This window comes from Coccidioides posadasii, chromosome 5, assembly GCF_018416015.2.
Source record: "Coccidioides posadasii str. Silveira chromosome 5, complete sequence".
Taxonomy (NCBI): domain Eukaryota; kingdom Fungi; phylum Ascomycota; class Eurotiomycetes; order Onygenales; family Onygenaceae; genus Coccidioides; species Coccidioides posadasii.
This window is the reverse complement of record NC_089411.1, coordinates 712,478-730,090: the sequence shown is the minus strand read 5'-3', so window position 1 is coordinate 730,090 and position 17,613 is coordinate 712,478. Positions and strand designations below refer to the sequence as shown.

Genomic DNA, 17,613 nt, shown 5'->3' with positions numbered 1-17,613 from the left:
GGGGACTCTGATGCAGCTGGTAAGGCCTGGGCGCAAGATTCCGCAGCTTGAAATCTGGGTCTGATGAGGCAAACCGACATCCTTTGCATGGAGAGTGTGAGATTGGCAGTGGTTTAACTAGCGGGACAAACCAGACAAGAAGAGCCTTTGAGCACAGTGCGTAAAAACGTTGGTAACTCGCTCCAGGATAATGGTGCTCGAGACGTGCGAGCCTTTGCCAGTTTCGCGTACGCTGCCCGGTGTGAACCTTGGATAGCTCTTCGTACCGGGATGCACTCGGTTCTCCGCCTGTGCAAATCAGAGAAGACTTTTAAGAGTCTATTTATTGTGGAACCCCCCGCCCCAAATCGTGCCCGGTTTCTGCTGGATGAACTTGTCACGATCCCTGGACGGCGTCGTGCCCTTCGACTAGAGTGGCTAACCAACTAGTTAACTATTTAGTTTACTCCATGCCCAACTATGAATCTATGATAGCCTTTTCTGTTTGGCACGCAACAGGCAAGCTCCCTGGTTGCAGCACTCGCTGGCAATTCCTCCTGAATTAATCTCCGTCCCTGGAAAAAGTTTCACGCCGGAAAGTGTAAAATTCCACCCAGGCAAAAAAAAAAAAAAAAAAAATAAAGGAAGAAAAAGATCAAAATCAAAAAATTATTTCCTCACAAAGTGGCGATGGAGAAACGTTGATCCGCCGCGAAACTCAAACTCGCTGGCTTTCGAGTCGCTCGTCTTTCGCAACTCGAACTTTTTGCTGCTGCTGCTGGCCGTCAGTTGCATCGCTGATATCCTATATTCCCCGGCTTGTGCTGCTGCTCTTTTCTATCTCCCTCCAGATCTTGGCTACTATTTAAGCTTATCTTCTTTGTGGCAGTTCTTGCGGTCGTTCTCTTCTCGGCAGCCAAAATCTGTCAGCCCACACCAAACCCTGCCCAGGCAACTCTTCGCCCTTAGCTCATTTTCAAGTATGAGTCTGACCGCCGTTGCCCGCAATGCGGTGCCAACGCAAAGAGCCACCCTGCATCGTATGGCACTCTTTCCTGCGACTGTTTGCAGAAATCGCCAGCTGACCTGTCCTTTTTTTTTTTCTTTTTTTAGCCCTTCCCCGACTTGCCGCCAACCGTCTAGGCCACTCCGCCCTGAACGCCAGACTAACCGGCGGACGTCTGCCCTCCCGCCTCCCCGCGCTGGCGATCTTGATCCCACAGCAGCGATGGTATGCCACAGAGCAATCTACGACCCACGGTCCGGGAGTTCCTCCCAACTTCCCGCCTCCGGGTTTCAACGCCGAACAGGCTAAGCGTCCTCTCCCGAAAGAAGAAGCCTCCCCAAAACCTGCTTCGAGCACGAAAGCACCGGATGCCGAGGCCTCACAAGCTGCAACACAAACCAAAAAGGCCAATCCCTCCGACACCTCCAAAGTGATCTCTAAGCCCAAGGAGACGAACCTTGACGCGGAGGCGGCCGCGAAACAGGCCGTTGAAGAGTCAAAGGAGACCAAGAAGCTTACGCTCGGCCAGAAGATCAAGAAGGAGATCCAGCATTATTGGGATGGCACCAAGTTGCTGGCCACCGAAGTCAAGATCAGTACCAGATTAGCTGTCAAGATGGCTGCGGGGTATGAGCTCACCCGCAGAGAAAATAGGCAGGTTCGTTTTGCCAAAATTCCCCCACAAAAAAGTAAACATATTTTTTTTTTTTTTCAATTTATTTATTTTACTTTCTTTTTAAATCGGTCTTTAGTTTAAATGATCGTCTGCTTATTCCATTACATAGCTCCAACGTACGGTCAAGGACCTGGGCCGTCTTGTGCCGTTCTCGGTGTTCGTGATCATCCCATTCGCGGAGCTGCTCATCCCCGTCGTCATTAAATTTTTCCCGAACTTTCTCCCAAGCACGTACGAAGGCCAGAAATCCAAAGATGCAAAGGCGGCAAGCCTGAGAGACACCCGAAAAGAGGTATCTTCGTTCCTTCGCGACACCTTGAAAGAGACTGGTCTTCCTGTCAGCCCAACAAATGCAAAGAAAGAGGAATTTGCGGAGTTCTTCAGAAAGGTGCGAGCCACCGGTGAGGATCCAAGCGCAGAGGATGTCATCAAAGTATGCAAAATCTTCAAAGACGATGTCACCCTCGACAACCTTTCGCGACCGCAGCTCGTTGGAATGTGCAAATACATGAACCTAAACACATTCGGCACCGATGCAATGTTGAGATACAATATTCGCCACCGGATGAGGCAAATCAAACGTGATGACAAGGCCATATCCTTCGAAGGCGTTGACTCCCTCTTGGTGCCTGAACTCCAGACCGCCTGTGCATCCCGTGGTTTGAGAACTCACGGCGTTTCTCCCGCTCGCCTGAGGGAGGATCTCGGAATGTGGTTGGATCTTCGTCTTAAGCAGGGCGTTCCGTCAACGCTGCTCGTCTTGAGCAACGCCTACATGTACACCCAACAGTCCCAGGACTACGAAATTTCGTCACAGATCGATGCTCTCAAGGCAGTGTTGTCGAGTATCCCCGAAGAACTGTTCCACGAGATCGAACTCGAGGTTCACAATGCCGAGGGAGCAGCCACAAACAAGCAGCGTCTCGAGGTCATCAAGGAACAGGAAGAGTTGATCGAGGAGGAGAATGAGCAGAATACCGAAATCGAAGAGCAGGGAATGCCCGCCCCCAACGATAACCAAGATATCGACGAGAAAGAGGATAGAGTTGCCGCCAGTAGTGACTCTGCCGATGGTGCCAGCCAGCAACCCCAGGCATCAGAAGCCTCTGAAGCGGAGGCGGACCTGTCCAAGCAACAAAAGGAGCGCAAGGCGGAATAAGCCCTTTGACATTCCGAGCCTGGCAGACGAGGTTTGAAATGACCTCTCTCTCTCTCGCTCTCCTTTTTTTTTTCTTTTTTTTTTATTAAATTTGTTTTTAATGATTTATTTACCCTTGCTACTTGCATACGGTTTGTATTAGTTATTTTTATATGGCGACCATCGTCTCGCGATTGACCTCGGTTTTACTCCGACTGTACACTCATACGCCACTGCTGGTTTTCCTCTCTCCATCCCTCTCTTTTTGCCGGGAAAGGGGTTCGCGTTTCTCGTCTATTTCGCCTCTTCTTCTTTTGTCTCCTTCTGGCTCCTTGGGGCGGGTACTGGGTATCGAAGGCATTGCGTTTTTTGATCTGGTCGTGGCTGGCTCATAGACGGCGGTGTGGAAGTTGGACTATGCATTGGGTTTATTTGCCTTTTAGACGCTGGGCCTTTCCGCCCTGTAGATACCTCTCTAGATAGGCGTGATACCTCATCACAACATGAATGAATTTATACAGTTAAAATTGATTTTCCATTTTTAGATATTGTCTGCCCTTTTCAGCTGGGATATTTGCCCGGTCGGAACCTTGCGTCCAGGGCGTGAATTTGCTGGCCAGTCTCACCTGGATGTGAACAGGCGAAGCGACGACAGCTGGAGAGACAGTGGACATGAAAACCTAATGGATACCATCATCATCACCATCATCATCATCATCATCATCATCCTCATCCCTGCTCGCCCCCAGCAGCAGCAGCGGCGGCTGCGGCGGCGGCTTAACCTCGGTAAGAATCCGCCCCAGAATCCGCCATCCTGACGGGTTTGACCAGGCCAGAAACACCAAAAAGCTTCCCCCCCAATCGATCGACCGTCGGGCTTTGTTTTAAGAATGGGCCTGCGCGCCAGTTAAGTCAGGCATGCATCGACAGCTGTTCGGATGCATCCCTGTCTCCTACGGCTGCGCGAGAGCAAATAATAAAATTATTCCGTCCTTGGTTTGCCCAGACTTCCTCCTGGCAACGAACACGCAGCGATCTGTAAGGTTGCTGAGAACCATGGCGCCTCTGTCGTCTGCGTCGCAGGTTAGTTATGAAACTCTCACCCTGCGCATGGAGATTTGGCAGCGGTTGGGGGGGGGTGAAACCAATCTTTGACCGAGCATTGCTGACGCCCCCCTGTGCGGGAGCGAATTTTAACAGAAAGCGATTGAGCGTCTACGAGAATATGTCCCGCCGCCGACGAACTACTACTCCGTTCCACTGACGAGACAGGCGTCGGTGCTGCTTCTGTTGTTCGCAGACAAGCGAGGAGATCTCCGGGTGATCCTGACCATCCGAGCCAACACCCTCAAGTCGTGTATGTTTTTTTTATTTTTTTTTTATTTTTATTTTTATTTTTATTTTTTCTTTCTTTCTTGGTTTGCGAGCGTCAACAAAGACAGGAGAGCTGGGGAGATAAAAAGATGCTAACGTCCCTGCAACAACCAGATCCCGGCCAGGCCGCACTCCCGGGCGGCAAAGCCGATTCTACCTCGGAAACGCCCTTCGAAACCGCAAGACGAGAAGCCCATGAAGAGATTGGCCTGCCGAACATCGACCAGAGCTTCCCACCTCCCTTCCACGTCGAGCATCTCTGCGAGCTACCCGCAAACCTCGCCAGAACAGAGCTCGTCGTCCGACCATGTGTCGCGCTGCTACACTCCTACGACGAAGTTACGGGTGAAGATGCAGATCCTGAAGAGGCGTTCATGCCCCAGCTAGACGCGAAAGAAGTGGCGGCGGTATTCACGGCGCCGTTCCATAACTTTTTAAAGATGCACGACGAGCCGCGGGGAGAGGAGGGTGAGCAGCTGCCCGGTTCTCCAGAAGACTGGTACGAAGGGAGCTGGACGAATTGGAATACCACATGGTGGAGGAGTATGTCCTGGCCCCTTCGCCCTCGATCCTCTTGCTGAAGCGTATTTTGCGGTGGCTAACTCGCAGTCTTTCCTCCTCTTCTTTTTTGGCCTCTGCAGTGCACCATTTCTTCGTCCCAATAACAAATCAGACCGTCACGAAGCCCCGACGGAAGAGTCAAGAGCAAGATGCCGCCATTGCCCAACTAGAAGAAGACGAGATCTCCATGGGTCTTGAGAGATACCGAGTCTTTGGCATGACGGCCCGGATCCTGGTCGACGCAGCCAGGGTGGCCTACGGCGAAGATCCCGAATTCGAGCATAACAGCCATTTCGGTGACGAAGACATGATCGGACGACTGAAACGCCTTGGTAGATTCAGCAGCGTTAAAAACCCCGATGACCCCCTAACGCAAGAGGTCTTCGAAAAGGCTTCTAAGCTCTCCTAACCTGGTTGTCCACTCTTTCTTCCCTTCCCTTCCCCTTCCCCCCTTTTTCCACCCGCGTTTTCTCCTCTTCGACCCTACATTCCCATCCCGACTGCAGATATTAGAATTATGATCTACTCCGTACTCCGTACATTACGTGTAGAAGATGTTGGCTAACGATGACTTCTCTGGTGTTTATTGGCTGTTTAGCTCGGCATTTGAGTGTTTTCATTCAGCCATCTTGGGGCCGGTGGCTGTTTTTTTTTTCCTTTTTTTTTCTTTGTCCCACGCGACTCGGATGTTGATGGCGACGATGCGCTCGAGCTAACTTCTAATTATTGTTGCATACAGAGTACTCCGTACATAGAAGTCTTTTATAGTGCTTCCCATTGTTATATATTTATATATCCTTGGAATGCTCTTTTTGATATTTCTGATATCCTTTTTTTTTGTCCCTCAAGGCCGTTTCAGCTCCATGAAACTGTCCACCTGCGGATGTATCGCATTCTGCGTCCGGCGATTTTACCCCGTTCCTCCTAACGTGCGTCTCATGCTTCGGAGGTGAGCCAAAAGCAAAAATAAAAATGCCGCTGATTCTTTGTTACCGAAAACGCCATACGGAGCAAAACCTTCATCTAGAGCTCTCGATCGTCCCAGCCGGACTGATGTAAAGGAGTGTGTGTGCCTGGTACTAACCTTCTAGTTAAAGAACGATAAACAACTTTTTCACCCTGTCCCAGCAGCCGGGCTGCTTGATCGGCCATAAAGTTATGATTGTTTAGTTCCTTGAGCGCCACCCATTTGCAGGATAGGGGACTATATAGCAGGGAAGTGGACTCTCTTCTGCCATGCATCCAGCTTTCGGGAACGGGCGCAAACAACGACCGCATCTACTCCCTTCTGCATCGCTCGAGGGCCTGGAGAAATTTGTGCATCCGTCGCAGCCGTGGCCGGTGGACCAGAGTGACTCCTGGAAATATAAGCCTTTGCCCGAGCTGCCACGCCGGTCGTCAAGCGAATACAGCCGATCCGAAAAAAATCTTGAACACACTCCAAACACCTATCTCCGGAACGCATCCTCGTCGCGGAGTCGTGATGCGTCCAGGCGATACTATCGAGGTCTGTATCATCAAGAAAGCCGTGCGCGTCACCGCACACCTGAATCAAATCGCAGAGAGCAATCCCAACAAGCATCGATCGGCCACCGGGGACGGTGGATAATTCGTCAAACTTCGTCTCCAGTGCTCTCCCATGAACCTCTATGGGCGGACCCGAACTCCTACGCGGCGACAGAATGGTTCTGGATGCCCGAAGTCCCCGAGCACGGAGAGGGGGTAATTTTCCAGCACGCGAATGTCAGTGTCCCTGAAGTCCCGACAATCGTCCCTCCGCCGTCGCCAAAAACGATCGATTCAATCGATCCTTCGCTTATTCCCCGGCCTCTCGGGGTCGAAACAGCCCTGGAGGAGACTGGGACAAAGCTCAAGGAGCAGTCATCCGTCGTGACAATCGCCAATCCTGATCATGACATTTGTCTTTGCCATTCGCCTCACCCGCGACACAATAGAGTGGTGTCGATATCTCGCGTTGCGAAAGTCAGGTTGGCAGAGGAGAAGCTGTCGGAATCTGAAGAATCAGTGGACATTGTCTTCCCACCCGAAGATGAAGATGTGCAAGACGCAACGGCCCCTACAAGCCCTGAAGACGAAAAGGAAGAAGGGGTCAAGCGAGACAAGGCTGAAGACGACGATAGGAGGTCAGTTCGATCTGCGAGCCAAACCCTCACTAGACTTTACTCCTTCTCCTCCAGCACCAGTTGCGGACCCGTCGTTGAGAGGGAAGAAGCAGGGAGTTCTGATACATCGAATATGGAGCGTAGTAGAGGGCCGTTCCAGTCCTCGCACCTCTCCCGGTCTTCCTCACTTCCGTCACCATCTTTGCACCCCCGGCACCCGGCTCGAAAAAAGCAACCTGCCATCCCACCAACCGACTATCAAAAATTCGGGCCGGAAGCCTGGTTGAGAGACAAATCCAAATCCAAGGCTACGGCTAGGCCCAAACCTAAGCTTAGAGACAATGACAATCATAAAAATAAGGATAGGGATGAAGACAAAAACCAAGATAGAGTCGGCCAAAGGCGACGTATCAGTAATCTACCACGTTTTATCCGAAGATTCCTCCCCAAGGCGTTCTCTTCTGAGCCTTTCGCCGATCCTCCATCACAGGCGCAACGGAGACAGCCGCTAAGACAGCCACAACAACAAAGACAACAACAACAACCGCCACGTCCTCCTCCACCGCCTCTTCCGCCATCTATAGCACGACCACAGGTACGCCCCCAGTCTCCCGCCAGTTACAACCCATTCACGACACCCTGGACTCCGCCGTCCACGCGCCCTTATATATCCCAATATCGCCCACGAAGCCATAGGTCCCGCTCGATCCGGAGCTCCAAACCTACACCGGAAGAATGGGGTCCGCTCAAGGCTCCTATCAGCGGAAGCAGCTGGCGAACAAGCTTCAACAATACATCGCAAGAGAAGTTAGGATCTGCAGGGCCTGAACGGGCTAAAAGAAAATCCAAGCTAAAAGAGAAAGACCCGCTATTTGCGCCAGACCAGGTCCAAGAGAGGATCGTCATGATGCGACCGGGGCCGGTGCAGATTCGAGATGAGAATGGGGTGTATTGGTTGTGATGATGGGTGTTTTTTTTTCTCCCTGACTTCGCGGATTTGAGTGTATGGTTTTATATCCGGTATCATTCGCCCTTTCGGTGAAACTTTTTTTCTTTTTTCTCTTTTCTCTTTCTCTTTTCTCTTTTCTCTTTTCTCTTTTCTCCTTTTTTTTTTTTTTTTTTTTTTTTTTCAAGTATAGTATACTCCGTAGTATAGTACATTTACACATGGTTAATAAAGCACAAGGCTGTAAGTGCTGGCGGGAGCAACACTCGCTCCGTGGACGGCTTGATAGTGGTCATGGTTTCGTATCTTTGGGGGGATTACAGGCTCCCGCTGCGCGAGAGATGGGGATTAGTTGACAAAGACGTGGGAATTATATACAATCTGATCGTGTCCTGAATATTGAAGGCGTCTAGTTGTGGAACTCATTGCATGGAATTAATCCCCACGATCTTTTTCTCGGTTAGCCATGGCATCATTACGAGAATCCTCTAACCGCTTTGTCGCGAAAGGTTGAGGGAGAAGCTCAACGGTAAGAAATCATTGATAATACTGGAAACACGACGAATAAATTCATATCCATGGTCGACGTCATCTCGATCCCCTAAAGTACACGTAGAGGCACAGAGCAGGTATATATTAAATCAAAGCATAACAGGGTAAAACATGAAACAAACATAGAGTCAATTCACATTCAGCGATATTTTCGAAGCTACAAGGGCAGACCACACGTTAGCACCAATCGCTCTATAAGACATAAAAGCAAAACCTGATTGGCCACTTACGTCTAAAGTCAGCGTCTTACTACTATTCGCACCCTGATCCCTGTAAATGCCCACCAATGCCTCGCTATTCTGGAACAAACCCGTCTTCAAACTGATAACGATAAACTGCATGCCCGGAGCTGCATGGTCGCGAATATAATTCGCGATGCGGGCCACGTTGGTATTGTCTAGAGCAGCATCGACTTCGTCAAGAACGAAAAAGGGCGAGGGCTGGTAAGAATGGATGGCAAATAAAAGGGCGAGCGCCGCCATAGTTTTCTCTCCGCCGGAAAGATGCTCCATATCTCGAAAGCGCTTGAGCGGGGGCATAGCATGGTATTTGATGCCATCGAGGTAGGGCTCCTCGGAGTCTTCGATGTCAAGGTATCTGAGTGCGAAGGTCAGAATAGCGGACAATGGATCCAGAGGGGGAAGAATGAATGAACAGTGGAATCGATGGATGGGTTCCTTACGCTTTACCTCCCATGGGATAACTTTCAGTCTTGGTTAGGTCGCGGTAAATAGGCTCGATCTGTTCAGAAATGTGCGAAAACGCCTTATTGAAAAGCTCTGAACGCTTCTGCATTACGTCTTCAAAGTCATCTCTGGCTCGACGAGCTCGTTTACGGGCCTCGTCAAAGTCTTTCTCAATGCTGCGAAGTTTGTTTTCTGTGCCTTCGAGGCGCTCCATGGCACGCATGTTTGGCGCCATTTTGTCTAGTTCGCTATTGAGGGTCCGAACTCGGTCTTGCAGTTCGTCTTCGAGTTTATCATCAGATTGCTATTTGAGTTAGACAATGTTGCAACCACAACAAAGCAGACGCTACTTACTTCCTTTAATGTATCTCCAAGGCTGCTAAAATCTACCTCTATACCGTAGTCCTGCACAGCTGGAGGTCGCGTAGTGCCTGTTGTAATATCTTCGTCAACCTCCATTGCATCGCGGTCCGTCTGAACAAGATCATCGATAGGAAGCTGGTCCAACTTGGCGGAATCCTTTTCCAAGGGAATGTCAATATCCTCCAATTTGCATCGTCGAAGTAGTGCGTATCTATCCGATGAGTGTCGCTGCATATCGCTCTCCAAAGCGCTGATGGCCTTAAGAGTACCTTCGACGTTCTTGCTTCTCTTTGTAGCTTCACGTCTCTGCTCATTCAGGTGCTCCGCTGATTGGGCAAAGAGAGCTTTCTGCTCTTCATATTTTTCTTTGAGAAGATCTAGTTCTGCCTCTAGCTCATCACGACGATTTTGAATTGTTTCTCTCTCGCCCTGAAGCTCTTCGATCATATCCTGATCACGGCTTTCTTGCGATTGAAGGCCCTTTATCCGGTCTTCAGTTGCCTGAAGTCGCTGCTTTTCAAAGCTCAGCTGGTTCTCAATCTTGCTCCGTTGAGTTGCGAATTCGAGCTTCTTTTGCGCGGCTTCTTGTTGAAGAGCGCCTTGCTGCAGCTCGTATTCACGGATATTTTTATATCTCAAACGGCTACAGAACTTCCGATAAATCTCATCTTCGACAGCACTAACAGACTCTTGAAGTTCCTCGATAGATCTGTCGAGCTCCTCGAGCGAATTCAATTTCTCCCGATATCTAGGCTGGACGCTCTTTACTTGACGTTTGGCGTGGTCCAGCTCGCTTGACTTGCTTTGTAAATTCCTCTCAAGGGCTTGTAGTTCATCACGCGCGTACGCAAGGCGTTGCTCTAAGCCGGCAAGCTGGCCTTGGAGAGTCTCTTCCTCGGCTCCTTTGCGGTGTGATTTTGGAAGATTGCTCAGGTCGCTCATGAGTTTGTCCTTTAGCTTGTGCAGGTTTGAAACTTCAGTATCTTCCCAGCGCTTAGAATGCTTCTGCGATGGACCGCGACCACCTGTCATGAGACCACCCTTGTGAATCACTGTACCATCTAGCGTCACGGCTTTTGCCTCTATACCCCGTTCATAGCACAGATACTTTGCAGTGTCCAAATCATCACATACAATAGCATTTCCGCAGGCGTAGATTATTGCTCTAGACACAGAGTTGTCGTAATCAACGGTCTCAATCGCGGGGCGCATTCCCCGATGTAGCCCTTTAAGGTTTGAATTAAGCGCCTTGACCTGGATGGTCTCCAGTGGAATGAAAGTTGCCTGCCCAGCCCTCTGGTCACGAAGGTGCTGAATACATTCTTTTGCAGTCTTCTCATTGTCGACAACAATAGCATCAAAATGGCGGCCCAACACGGTGCTCACTGCCTCCGCATACTTCTTCTGCTTGGGCTGACATAGCTCGCTGATGCGGCCTTTGACGCCAGGAAAGATACGTTTCAAAGTTGAGATCATTTCCTTGGTACGTAATTCCTTTTCACTTTGTTGACGGCCATTGTCGGCTTCCAATAACTTCTTGAGAGCAACTTGAAGCTTTTCTTCGAGTTCTGTTCGCATCTGTGCCGCTCTCAGACGCTCTGAGGTGAGGTTGTTCAGCTCCTTCTTTTTCTGATCGATATCCTTGCTGGTAAGCTCGATGGTCTCAAGTATGCTACTTTTACGCTCCAGAATATTGTTTATATCGGATTGAAGGTTCTTGGCTTGCCACTCAGAACTCTCAAAGTTGCTTTTTAAGCTGTTAACAGTCTCGGAATCGGTCTTTTTCTGGCGTTTCATGTTGTCGAGCTTGATCTGTGTCGCAGATGAGCGTTTGCTAACTTCTTCCTTGAGCTTATTGTACTCCTGAAGGTCAGCATCACTCAATTTCACTCCCTTGATGCTTGCAGCCTGCTGTAACTCTCTCTCACACTGAGACTGAGCCTTTTCTACAATCTTGAGGTCCTTTTCAAGCTGCTTCACGGTTGCCGACTGAGATTCGGATTCTTTGGCGATTTCCGCAATCCTAGAGGTGTATCTCGCAATTTTTTTCGTGGTAATCTCGATCTTTTCGTCGACAGGGACCAGGGAGTTCGCGGTATCCTCAATTTCTCTCTCTTTCAGTTTGATAGACTTCTCGACTTTGGATACGTCTCTCCCAACTTGAGCATGGTTCTTTTTGGCGTCTTCCAATTTCCGCTCGTACTTTTCCACGCCGCGTCTGAATTCCTTCAATTCATCTTGATGCTTTTGTATTTCGACGCTTGACTCCTGGATTAGACGCTGGAAATGAAAAAGTTTCCACAAGATGTGCGTTACAATAGCCTCATCGCGCTCTTCGGCTTTTCTGGCATAATTATCGGCTTCTCTCTTCTGTTCCTGGTACTGCTTAATTTCAGAGTTAATCCCTCTACGTCGGTTCAACTGGTAATTCAGGTTTTCCGAAGCTTCCTCCTGTTCTTGTTTCAACCTCTCATATTCGGCTTTGTATTCAAGACTTCCTGAGATCTGCTCTATTAATCGAGTCAAGTCCCTTGGAGACTGGGACGCGATGGATTCAACGTCACCCTGAAAGACGAGGAAGTTGCGGGCTCTGATAAGGATGTTTTCGGCTTCCAGGGCTTCATTGTATTGCTGTGCTGTCACAACACGGCTGTTGATACGATATTCGCTCACGCCTTGGCTCGTGATGGAGCGTTTCCAGTATTGTTCTTCGCCGGCGTCATCTTCGTAGACAGCCATGACCCAGGCGGTCTTGGGATCGCTCCTTTCGGCCGGTTCGTCGGCCACACCGTCATGTTGCGTCCCGTCTACTTCGGGTTCTTCCGCGTCCTTTGTTGCCGAGCCATCGTCGTTTATTTTCGAGTGGCGCAAAACGCGGCCCCGGTAAACGAGGTCACGAAGGTGCGTCGAACGGAGATGCGACGATTTGATTCCCAGGACAAAGGAGATAGCATCCATTCTGTTTTAAAATATCAGCAACATATCGACGATCGGGCAGGTAGCGCAACCAACGAATTTGATTTTCCGGAGCCATTCGGCCCAATGATGGAAGTAAAATAGGCATCGCCGAAAAGAAGGGTATGGTGGCCCTTGTAGGACTTGAAATCTGTATCGAGATCGGATCAGTGTCTGCATCTTTCACGAGGTGGAGGCAAGCTTACTGAAAAGCTCTAGGCGAATTAACTTCCCCATCCTGCTAATGCCGCCTATGCGGGGAGAAATATCGAGATCGCTAGACTAGGGAAAGCACTGGCGCATTGAAAAATGAAGGCAGCCCCCAGATCGATGTTGATTCCGGCGCAGCAGCAACGTGCGACGTGCGGATCTCGAGGCCGTCACTTCAACTGCGAACCTCTACACCCCCGAAAGCGCGTCTTCCGGGAAAAGCGACGCGGTAGCGGACGATCACGTGGCAGAATTGCTTATATAATACCTTCTATCACATGAGACTATATCACGTGTGGATTTAGTGTCTTGGCATTTACTGGGCTCGAGTTCTGGGCTAGGCCTAAGACGGACTAGTGCTTTATCCTAGACGGGAAAAGCCAACCACGAGCTCGCACCTGTGCACGTCCCTCCCAGAAATTTATGCGTCTCACATGGAACACCGTAATATTTGACTATAAATTCGCAGCTCGCCGACACCTTGTCCGCTATACTTTCGGGTGAATATGACTGTCTTATCTACTGAGATGCTGTGTTTCCTAATTCAACCCGAGACCACCCTATCTATGTAGGCCGGTCAAGCTCCTCTTCCCCTTGTGGTAGCTGTCCTTAAGCTTCGTGAGTGATGTCACCGTCCACTGACCAAACTTCAGAGAGGCTGACCTATCTGGTTTCGAAAGATGTCAACACGCTGCATCCAGCCTTGAAAAAGCAAACGGCTAGCTGCATATTACTTAACATTGAAATCCTATGGAAGAAACAACCTCCAACATGTCGGAGCCAGCTTCCGTTCCTAGAGGCAAACCCGACCCCGACGTTGGTGACGAGCATGCGGTGGTGGAGTCGGCAGATACTGTCCAGGCAATGTTGAAACGCCGTGCTGACGTGCGCAAGTCGTCCAATTCAAATGAGCTTACGCGAACTTCGTCGTCTTCGTCGGGGAGCAGCAATTCTTATCAAGAGGATTGGGAGCCGTTTCCTCCTCTGGACAAGCTTACGGTGCTCGACCTCCTCAGTAATCTGGCTCTTCCTCAGAAGCTCGAGAAATGGCAGAATACCCTGACGGCACAGAAGGAAAAGGTGAAGAGACAGCAAGAGAAGTTCAAATCTACGAGCCTGCAGGCGAAGGAGAGGGTGGTTGGCGAATGGCGGAAGAGAGTCCCGAATTCAGACGAGCAGCTGGAGAAATATCGAAGACGAATGAAGGACTCCGTTGAACGACTCGGCGCCCGATGGAATGACACCGCAACGGTGACCGCTCGCGAGAAACTCTCGTTCATCGCCGGTGTCCTCAACATCTTTATCAGCGGATACCTCATCGGAGCGTATCCAACCTATTTCCATTACTGGTTCACTCTCCAAATCCTTTATTTCATGCCGATCCGCTTCTATACCTACCACAAGAAGGGATATCATTATTTCTTGGCCGATCTCTGCTACTTTGTCAATCTTTTGACGGTCCTGAGTGTGTGGGTGTTTCCACGATCCAAGCGGCTATTCCTGAGCACGTACTGTCTGGCCTATGGTAACAACGCAGTCGCAATCGCGATGTGGAGGAACTCTATGGTATTTCATAGCCTGGACAAAGTCACAAGGTATTTTGCCTGCCCTCCATCTTCTCTGAGCCGGGCTAATTACCAGCTAGTCTGTTTATCCACATCATGCCTCCCGTGACCCTCCACTGTATAGTTCACCTGACACCACCTGGCACGCTGCTGAAACGGTTTCCCGCCGCGTATAATATCAAATTCAGCGCACCGGGCTCGCCAGAACACTACTCTCTTGGGGCCATGATGCTCTGGGCTTCCATTCCCTACGCAGTGTGGCAGCTGTCGTACCATTTTCTCATTACAGTGCGACGGCGAGAGAAGATTGCCGCCGGCCGGCCAACTAGCTTTACATGGTTACGCAAATCATACGCCAAAACATGGATCGGGAAGTTTGTTCTCAGCTTACCTGAAGCCCTACAAGAGCCAGCATTCATGCTGATTCAATATACTTATGCTCTTCTAACTTTGACCCCTTGTCCGCTGTGGTTTTGGTATCGCTGGGCTAGTGGGACGTTCCTGTTCGTCGTGTTTTCGTGGAGTATCTACAACGGAGCGACATATTATATTGATGTTTTCGGTAAGCGATTCCAGAATGAACTGGAGCAGCTCAAGAAAGATGTCAGCAAATGGCAACCATCCAGCGACGGGACAATCACTCCTGATGGGAATGGTAGCATGCCTAAGAGTCTCGATGATTTAGTTGTGGGGATGCCGGATAATGCAGGTAAAGCGGCTTCCGATGTATCGTCTAGGCTGGAAGGGCAGCTGGCTGCTACCCAAGAGGACGCAAGTGCGTTGACGACGGTGGATGCAAAGTCATGATTCTTGAAGCGTTCGATCGATTCAGTCTGAGATACCCCCCCATAATGCCTGTTTCTTTTCTGTCTTTTCATTTCTTATTTTTATTTTTATTTTTATTTTTATTTTTATTTTTATTTTTATTTTTATTTTTATTTTTATTTTTATTTTTATTTTTATTTTTGTTTTTATTTTATTTTTTTTTTTTTGCCCTTATATATTGGAACTGCAGATCCCTTTCGAAATTGTAAGGTTTCATATGTTCGGAGGAACACAGGACTCCAATAAGTGTCCCGGCTGCCCCTAGACAAAGGGATTACTGATATACTAGTTCCTAATCCGCCCGTTTCTCGGGCATTATATACCTAATGAAGTCTCTTTTCTATAGTGTTGGCTGACTCTTCCTCTCCGACCTCCAATATCGACCTGGTCATGTCCTATCAGCGAAGGTCAAATCACCTGAGAATACGAACACTTAACTCTACGTCCTGATAAAGGAGAAGGAAGGAGCGTACATTTCCCGGTCAAGAGAGAGTAGATTAATGGGAGGAATCACCAACATTTGAGCGTACAGGAGGAGGGATCTAATTGGATGCTTGAGCAATGGAGGAACAGTGGAACGAACGTTGGAACCTTGCGTTAGTTCTTGTTGTTAAATCAAGTACATCCTGGTCGATCAGTAATTGAGTTGATGGAACCATCTATCTTCCAGGAGCTGGCCGGCAGTTGGTCGGTCTCTGGGATCGAGCTTCATGATCTTCAGCACAAACTCTCTGTCTTCCTGATGAATTTCTTGCGTTGTGGTAAGACAGAAAGGTCTTAATTTCTCTGCGGGGCTGTTTGGCATGATCCATGCAAGCACTGCCAGTCTTTGTCGGTCCGCAATCTCTTCGTGAACAAAGTGAAGGCGGCAGCACAGGCCGTACCGATGCAGCGATGCCAGCGCTGGACCGTAGCGGTCCTGGAAAAACTCGAAGGAAAAAGCCTTGTACCACCGGGAACAAAGGCCCACTACGAGAGTCAAGTCGAGCCCTCGCGGGAGGAGCTGGCGGCAATGTCCAGCGCTTCTGCACTACCCTCGGGGGGTAGTGCCAGCGTTGGGAGCTGTGGAACCTGTGGTTCTGGGCCTACAAGTCAGGGGGAAAGCGCCTGAAGCCGAATAATGTTTTCGTCTAACTCATAGTCAAGAAGACGATAATGCGTGTGGAATCGAGGCCGGTCGGTGGTGAGGTTAAGGTTGTCAGAGATATGGTGAGGGGCGCGGTACATTGCGTGTCGGGTGATAATGGGGGTAAAGCGAAGGCAATGGAATTTGTGACGTGACGAGGCAGGAGACATTGCGCGGTGGACTGTTTTCGGTGCTTCTCTGTCTGTTTTCCTTTTGTTTTTGTTTTTGTCTTTTTTGTATTGCGTTATATTTGATATCTTCCAAATGAAATTGATCTTCAGTCCGTTGAATAGGCAATAATAACGGTATTTCCGGTCAGAAGACGATTTCCTGCATGTGTAGCAGAACCGCATGCTCAAGGTGGTAAGGTCGTAGTTCTTCTCGACTGCGCCGTCTTTGATCCATCCGCTTTGCCAGTCAGGATGGTACATTGCTTTGATATATTCCCAATACGCAGGATAAAAGCCCGCCATTTCCCAATCCAAGATGGCAACGACCTTGTCGCCGCGAATGAGTATGTTTCGGGGAGAAAAATCGGCGTGGGTGAGCACGATCTCATGCTTGGGTAACGCCCTGACGAGCCTGGTCACATGGTCGACCCTGGTGTTTTGTTGTGAAAGGTTCATCGCTCTGATGAGGCCTTCGTTGAATTCCGCTTCAGTTTTATAAGGACTAAACCCGCCAAGCTCAGCGCAGAAGACCGGGTCTTCGCAATACGTGCCGTCAACAGAATCGATGAAGGTGCCCTTGATCGAGCGTAGCTCTACTATATAAGACTTCAATTGTAGTATGATTTTCTGTCGTTGGCCCTGACTTAAGTCATCCCAGACGTCTCGGAGGTCCTGGCCTTTGGGATTTGGATTCATTTTGAGGGAGTTCCCTCCAAAATTCTGTGGTGTTGTACCGCTTTGTCGGGTCCTACGAGACATTCCCTTTCCTTACAATGACAAAGGTCTTATTGTTGGCACTCCCCAAGACCCAAACCGCTTATATGATCCAATTATCAAGGCATATGATGACACAATCACCCAGTTTGAACTCGGAAACCTCACCCACAATAAATCTATTTAGTGTGCTCTCAGAGTTAAAGTAAGGTCCTGCCAATTTGTTGCTGCATTCACACTGGCTATTTTGGGCAGAGGGATTTTGCCTTATTCATAATATTGTGTCCTGTAACAGGCTAGGAAACCTTTCGTTGCTTGGTAAAGACTTTTCGACGGCTCAATCATGTAGATTTCATCCTTCATAATTGTCAAACGTTGAAGATCCGCCCGTACAGTTTCTCCAACCAGCGTTCTAATCACCGTCCATACCGGAAAAATGAGATTTTCGGGCAACTGTTGGAAAATGTTTATCTGACACAACCTGTTGAACCACAGATTGCAAGCTTGAAACTGTAGATCAACTACAGATTTACAATGCATATATAAAGGGTCCAAAATATATAGAATTTGGAATGTATGAAGCACTAATTGAGGATTTTGAATCTGATTTAAAAGTTTTGATCACGTGCCGCGCCCGGAGGGTC

The 17,613-nt window shown here is 49.2% G+C and overlaps 6 protein-coding genes across 6 annotated transcripts; 4 read left to right on the top strand and 2 right to left on the bottom strand.

Annotated features, from left to right (window-relative positions):
* Positions 1–511: 511 nt before the first annotated feature.
* On the top strand, positions 512–2,845 carry D8B26_008215 (uncharacterized protein). The gene is made up of 3 exons (XM_003067991.2): positions 512–1,019; positions 1,093–1,643; positions 1,771–2,845. Exons 1-3 carry the CDS (start codon positions 962–964, stop codon positions 2,818–2,820), a joined length of 1,659 nt encoding a protein of 552 aa, XP_003068037.2. The 5' UTR covers positions 512–961; the 3' UTR covers positions 2,821–2,845.
* A 1,085-nt stretch (positions 2,846–3,930) lies between these two features.
* D8B26_008214 (uncharacterized protein) lies at positions 3,931–5,491 on the top strand. The gene is made up of 2 exons (XM_066125788.1): positions 3,931–4,716; positions 4,815–5,491. Exons 1-2 carry the CDS (start codon positions 4,263–4,265, stop codon positions 5,141–5,143), a joined length of 783 nt encoding a protein of 260 aa, XP_065981872.1. The 5' UTR covers positions 3,931–4,262; the 3' UTR covers positions 5,144–5,491.
* Positions 5,492–5,970: 479 nt separating this feature from the next.
* D8B26_008213 (uncharacterized protein) lies at positions 5,971–8,199 on the top strand (the record flags this gene model as incomplete). The annotated part of the gene is made up of 2 exons (XM_003067989.2): positions 5,971–7,803; positions 8,038–8,199. The coding sequence occupies 2 exons, from the start codon at positions 5,971–5,973 to the stop codon at positions 8,197–8,199; spliced, it is 1,995 nt and encodes a 664-aa protein (XP_003068035.2).
* Positions 8,200–8,351: 152 nt separating this feature from the next.
* SMC1 (Structural maintenance of chromosomes protein 1) lies at positions 8,352–12,735 on the bottom strand. The gene is made up of 6 exons (XM_066125787.1): positions 12,566–12,735; positions 12,417–12,510; positions 9,396–12,363; positions 9,038–9,345; positions 8,586–8,952; positions 8,352–8,512 (listed from the first exon to the last, which is right to left on the bottom strand). Exons 1-6 carry the CDS (start codon positions 12,594–12,596, stop codon positions 8,495–8,497), a joined length of 3,786 nt encoding a protein of 1,261 aa, XP_065981871.1. The 5' UTR covers positions 12,597–12,735; the 3' UTR covers positions 8,352–8,494.
* A 584-nt stretch (positions 12,736–13,319) lies between these two features.
* D8B26_008211 (uncharacterized protein) lies at positions 13,320–15,035 on the top strand (the record flags this gene model as incomplete). Its single annotated transcript, XM_003067987.2, has 2 exons — positions 13,320–14,164; positions 14,215–15,035. The coding sequence occupies 2 exons, from the start codon at positions 13,320–13,322 to the stop codon at positions 14,939–14,941; spliced, it is 1,572 nt and encodes a 523-aa protein (XP_003068033.2). The 3' UTR covers positions 14,942–15,035.
* Positions 15,036–16,020: 985 nt separating this feature from the next.
* On the bottom strand, positions 16,021–16,951 carry D8B26_008210 (uncharacterized protein; the record flags this gene model as incomplete). Its single annotated transcript, XM_003067986.2, has 1 exon — positions 16,021–16,951. The coding sequence occupies one exon, from the start codon at positions 16,949–16,951 to the stop codon at positions 16,052–16,054; it is 900 nt and encodes a 299-aa protein (XP_003068032.2). The 3' UTR covers positions 16,021–16,051.
* Between the last annotated feature and the right edge of the window lie 662 nt (positions 16,952–17,613).

Coding starts and splice junctions, on each gene's coding strand:
- D8B26_008215 (XM_003067991.2), top strand. CDS start 962: ATGAGTCTGACCGCCGTTGCCCGCAATGCGGTGCCAACGCAAAGAGCC. Junction 1,020..1,092: donor GCAAAGAGCCACCCTGCATC/GTATGGCACTCT, acceptor TTCTTTTTTTAG/CCCTTCCCCGACTTGCCGCC. Junction 1,644..1,770: donor CCCGCAGAGAAAATAGGCAG/GTTCGTTTTGCC, acceptor TCCATTACATAG/CTCCAACGTACGGTCAAGGA.
- D8B26_008214 (XM_066125788.1), top strand. CDS start 4,263: ATGCTAACGTCCCTGCAACAACCAGATCCCGGCCAGGCCGCACTCCCG. Junction 4,717..4,814: donor GAATACCACATGGTGGAGGA/GTATGTCCTGGC, acceptor TGGCCTCTGCAG/TGCACCATTTCTTCGTCCCA.
- SMC1 (XM_066125787.1), bottom strand. CDS start 12,596: ATGGGGAAGTTAATTCGCCTAGAGCTTTTCA. Junction 12,511..12,565: donor AATTCGCCTAGAGCTTTTCA/GTAAGCTTGCCT, acceptor ATCTCGATACAG/ATTTCAAGTCCTACAAGGGC. Junction 9,346..9,395: donor TTGGAGATACATTAAAGGAA/GTAAGTAGCGTC, acceptor TAACTCAAATAG/CAATCTGATGATAAACTCGA.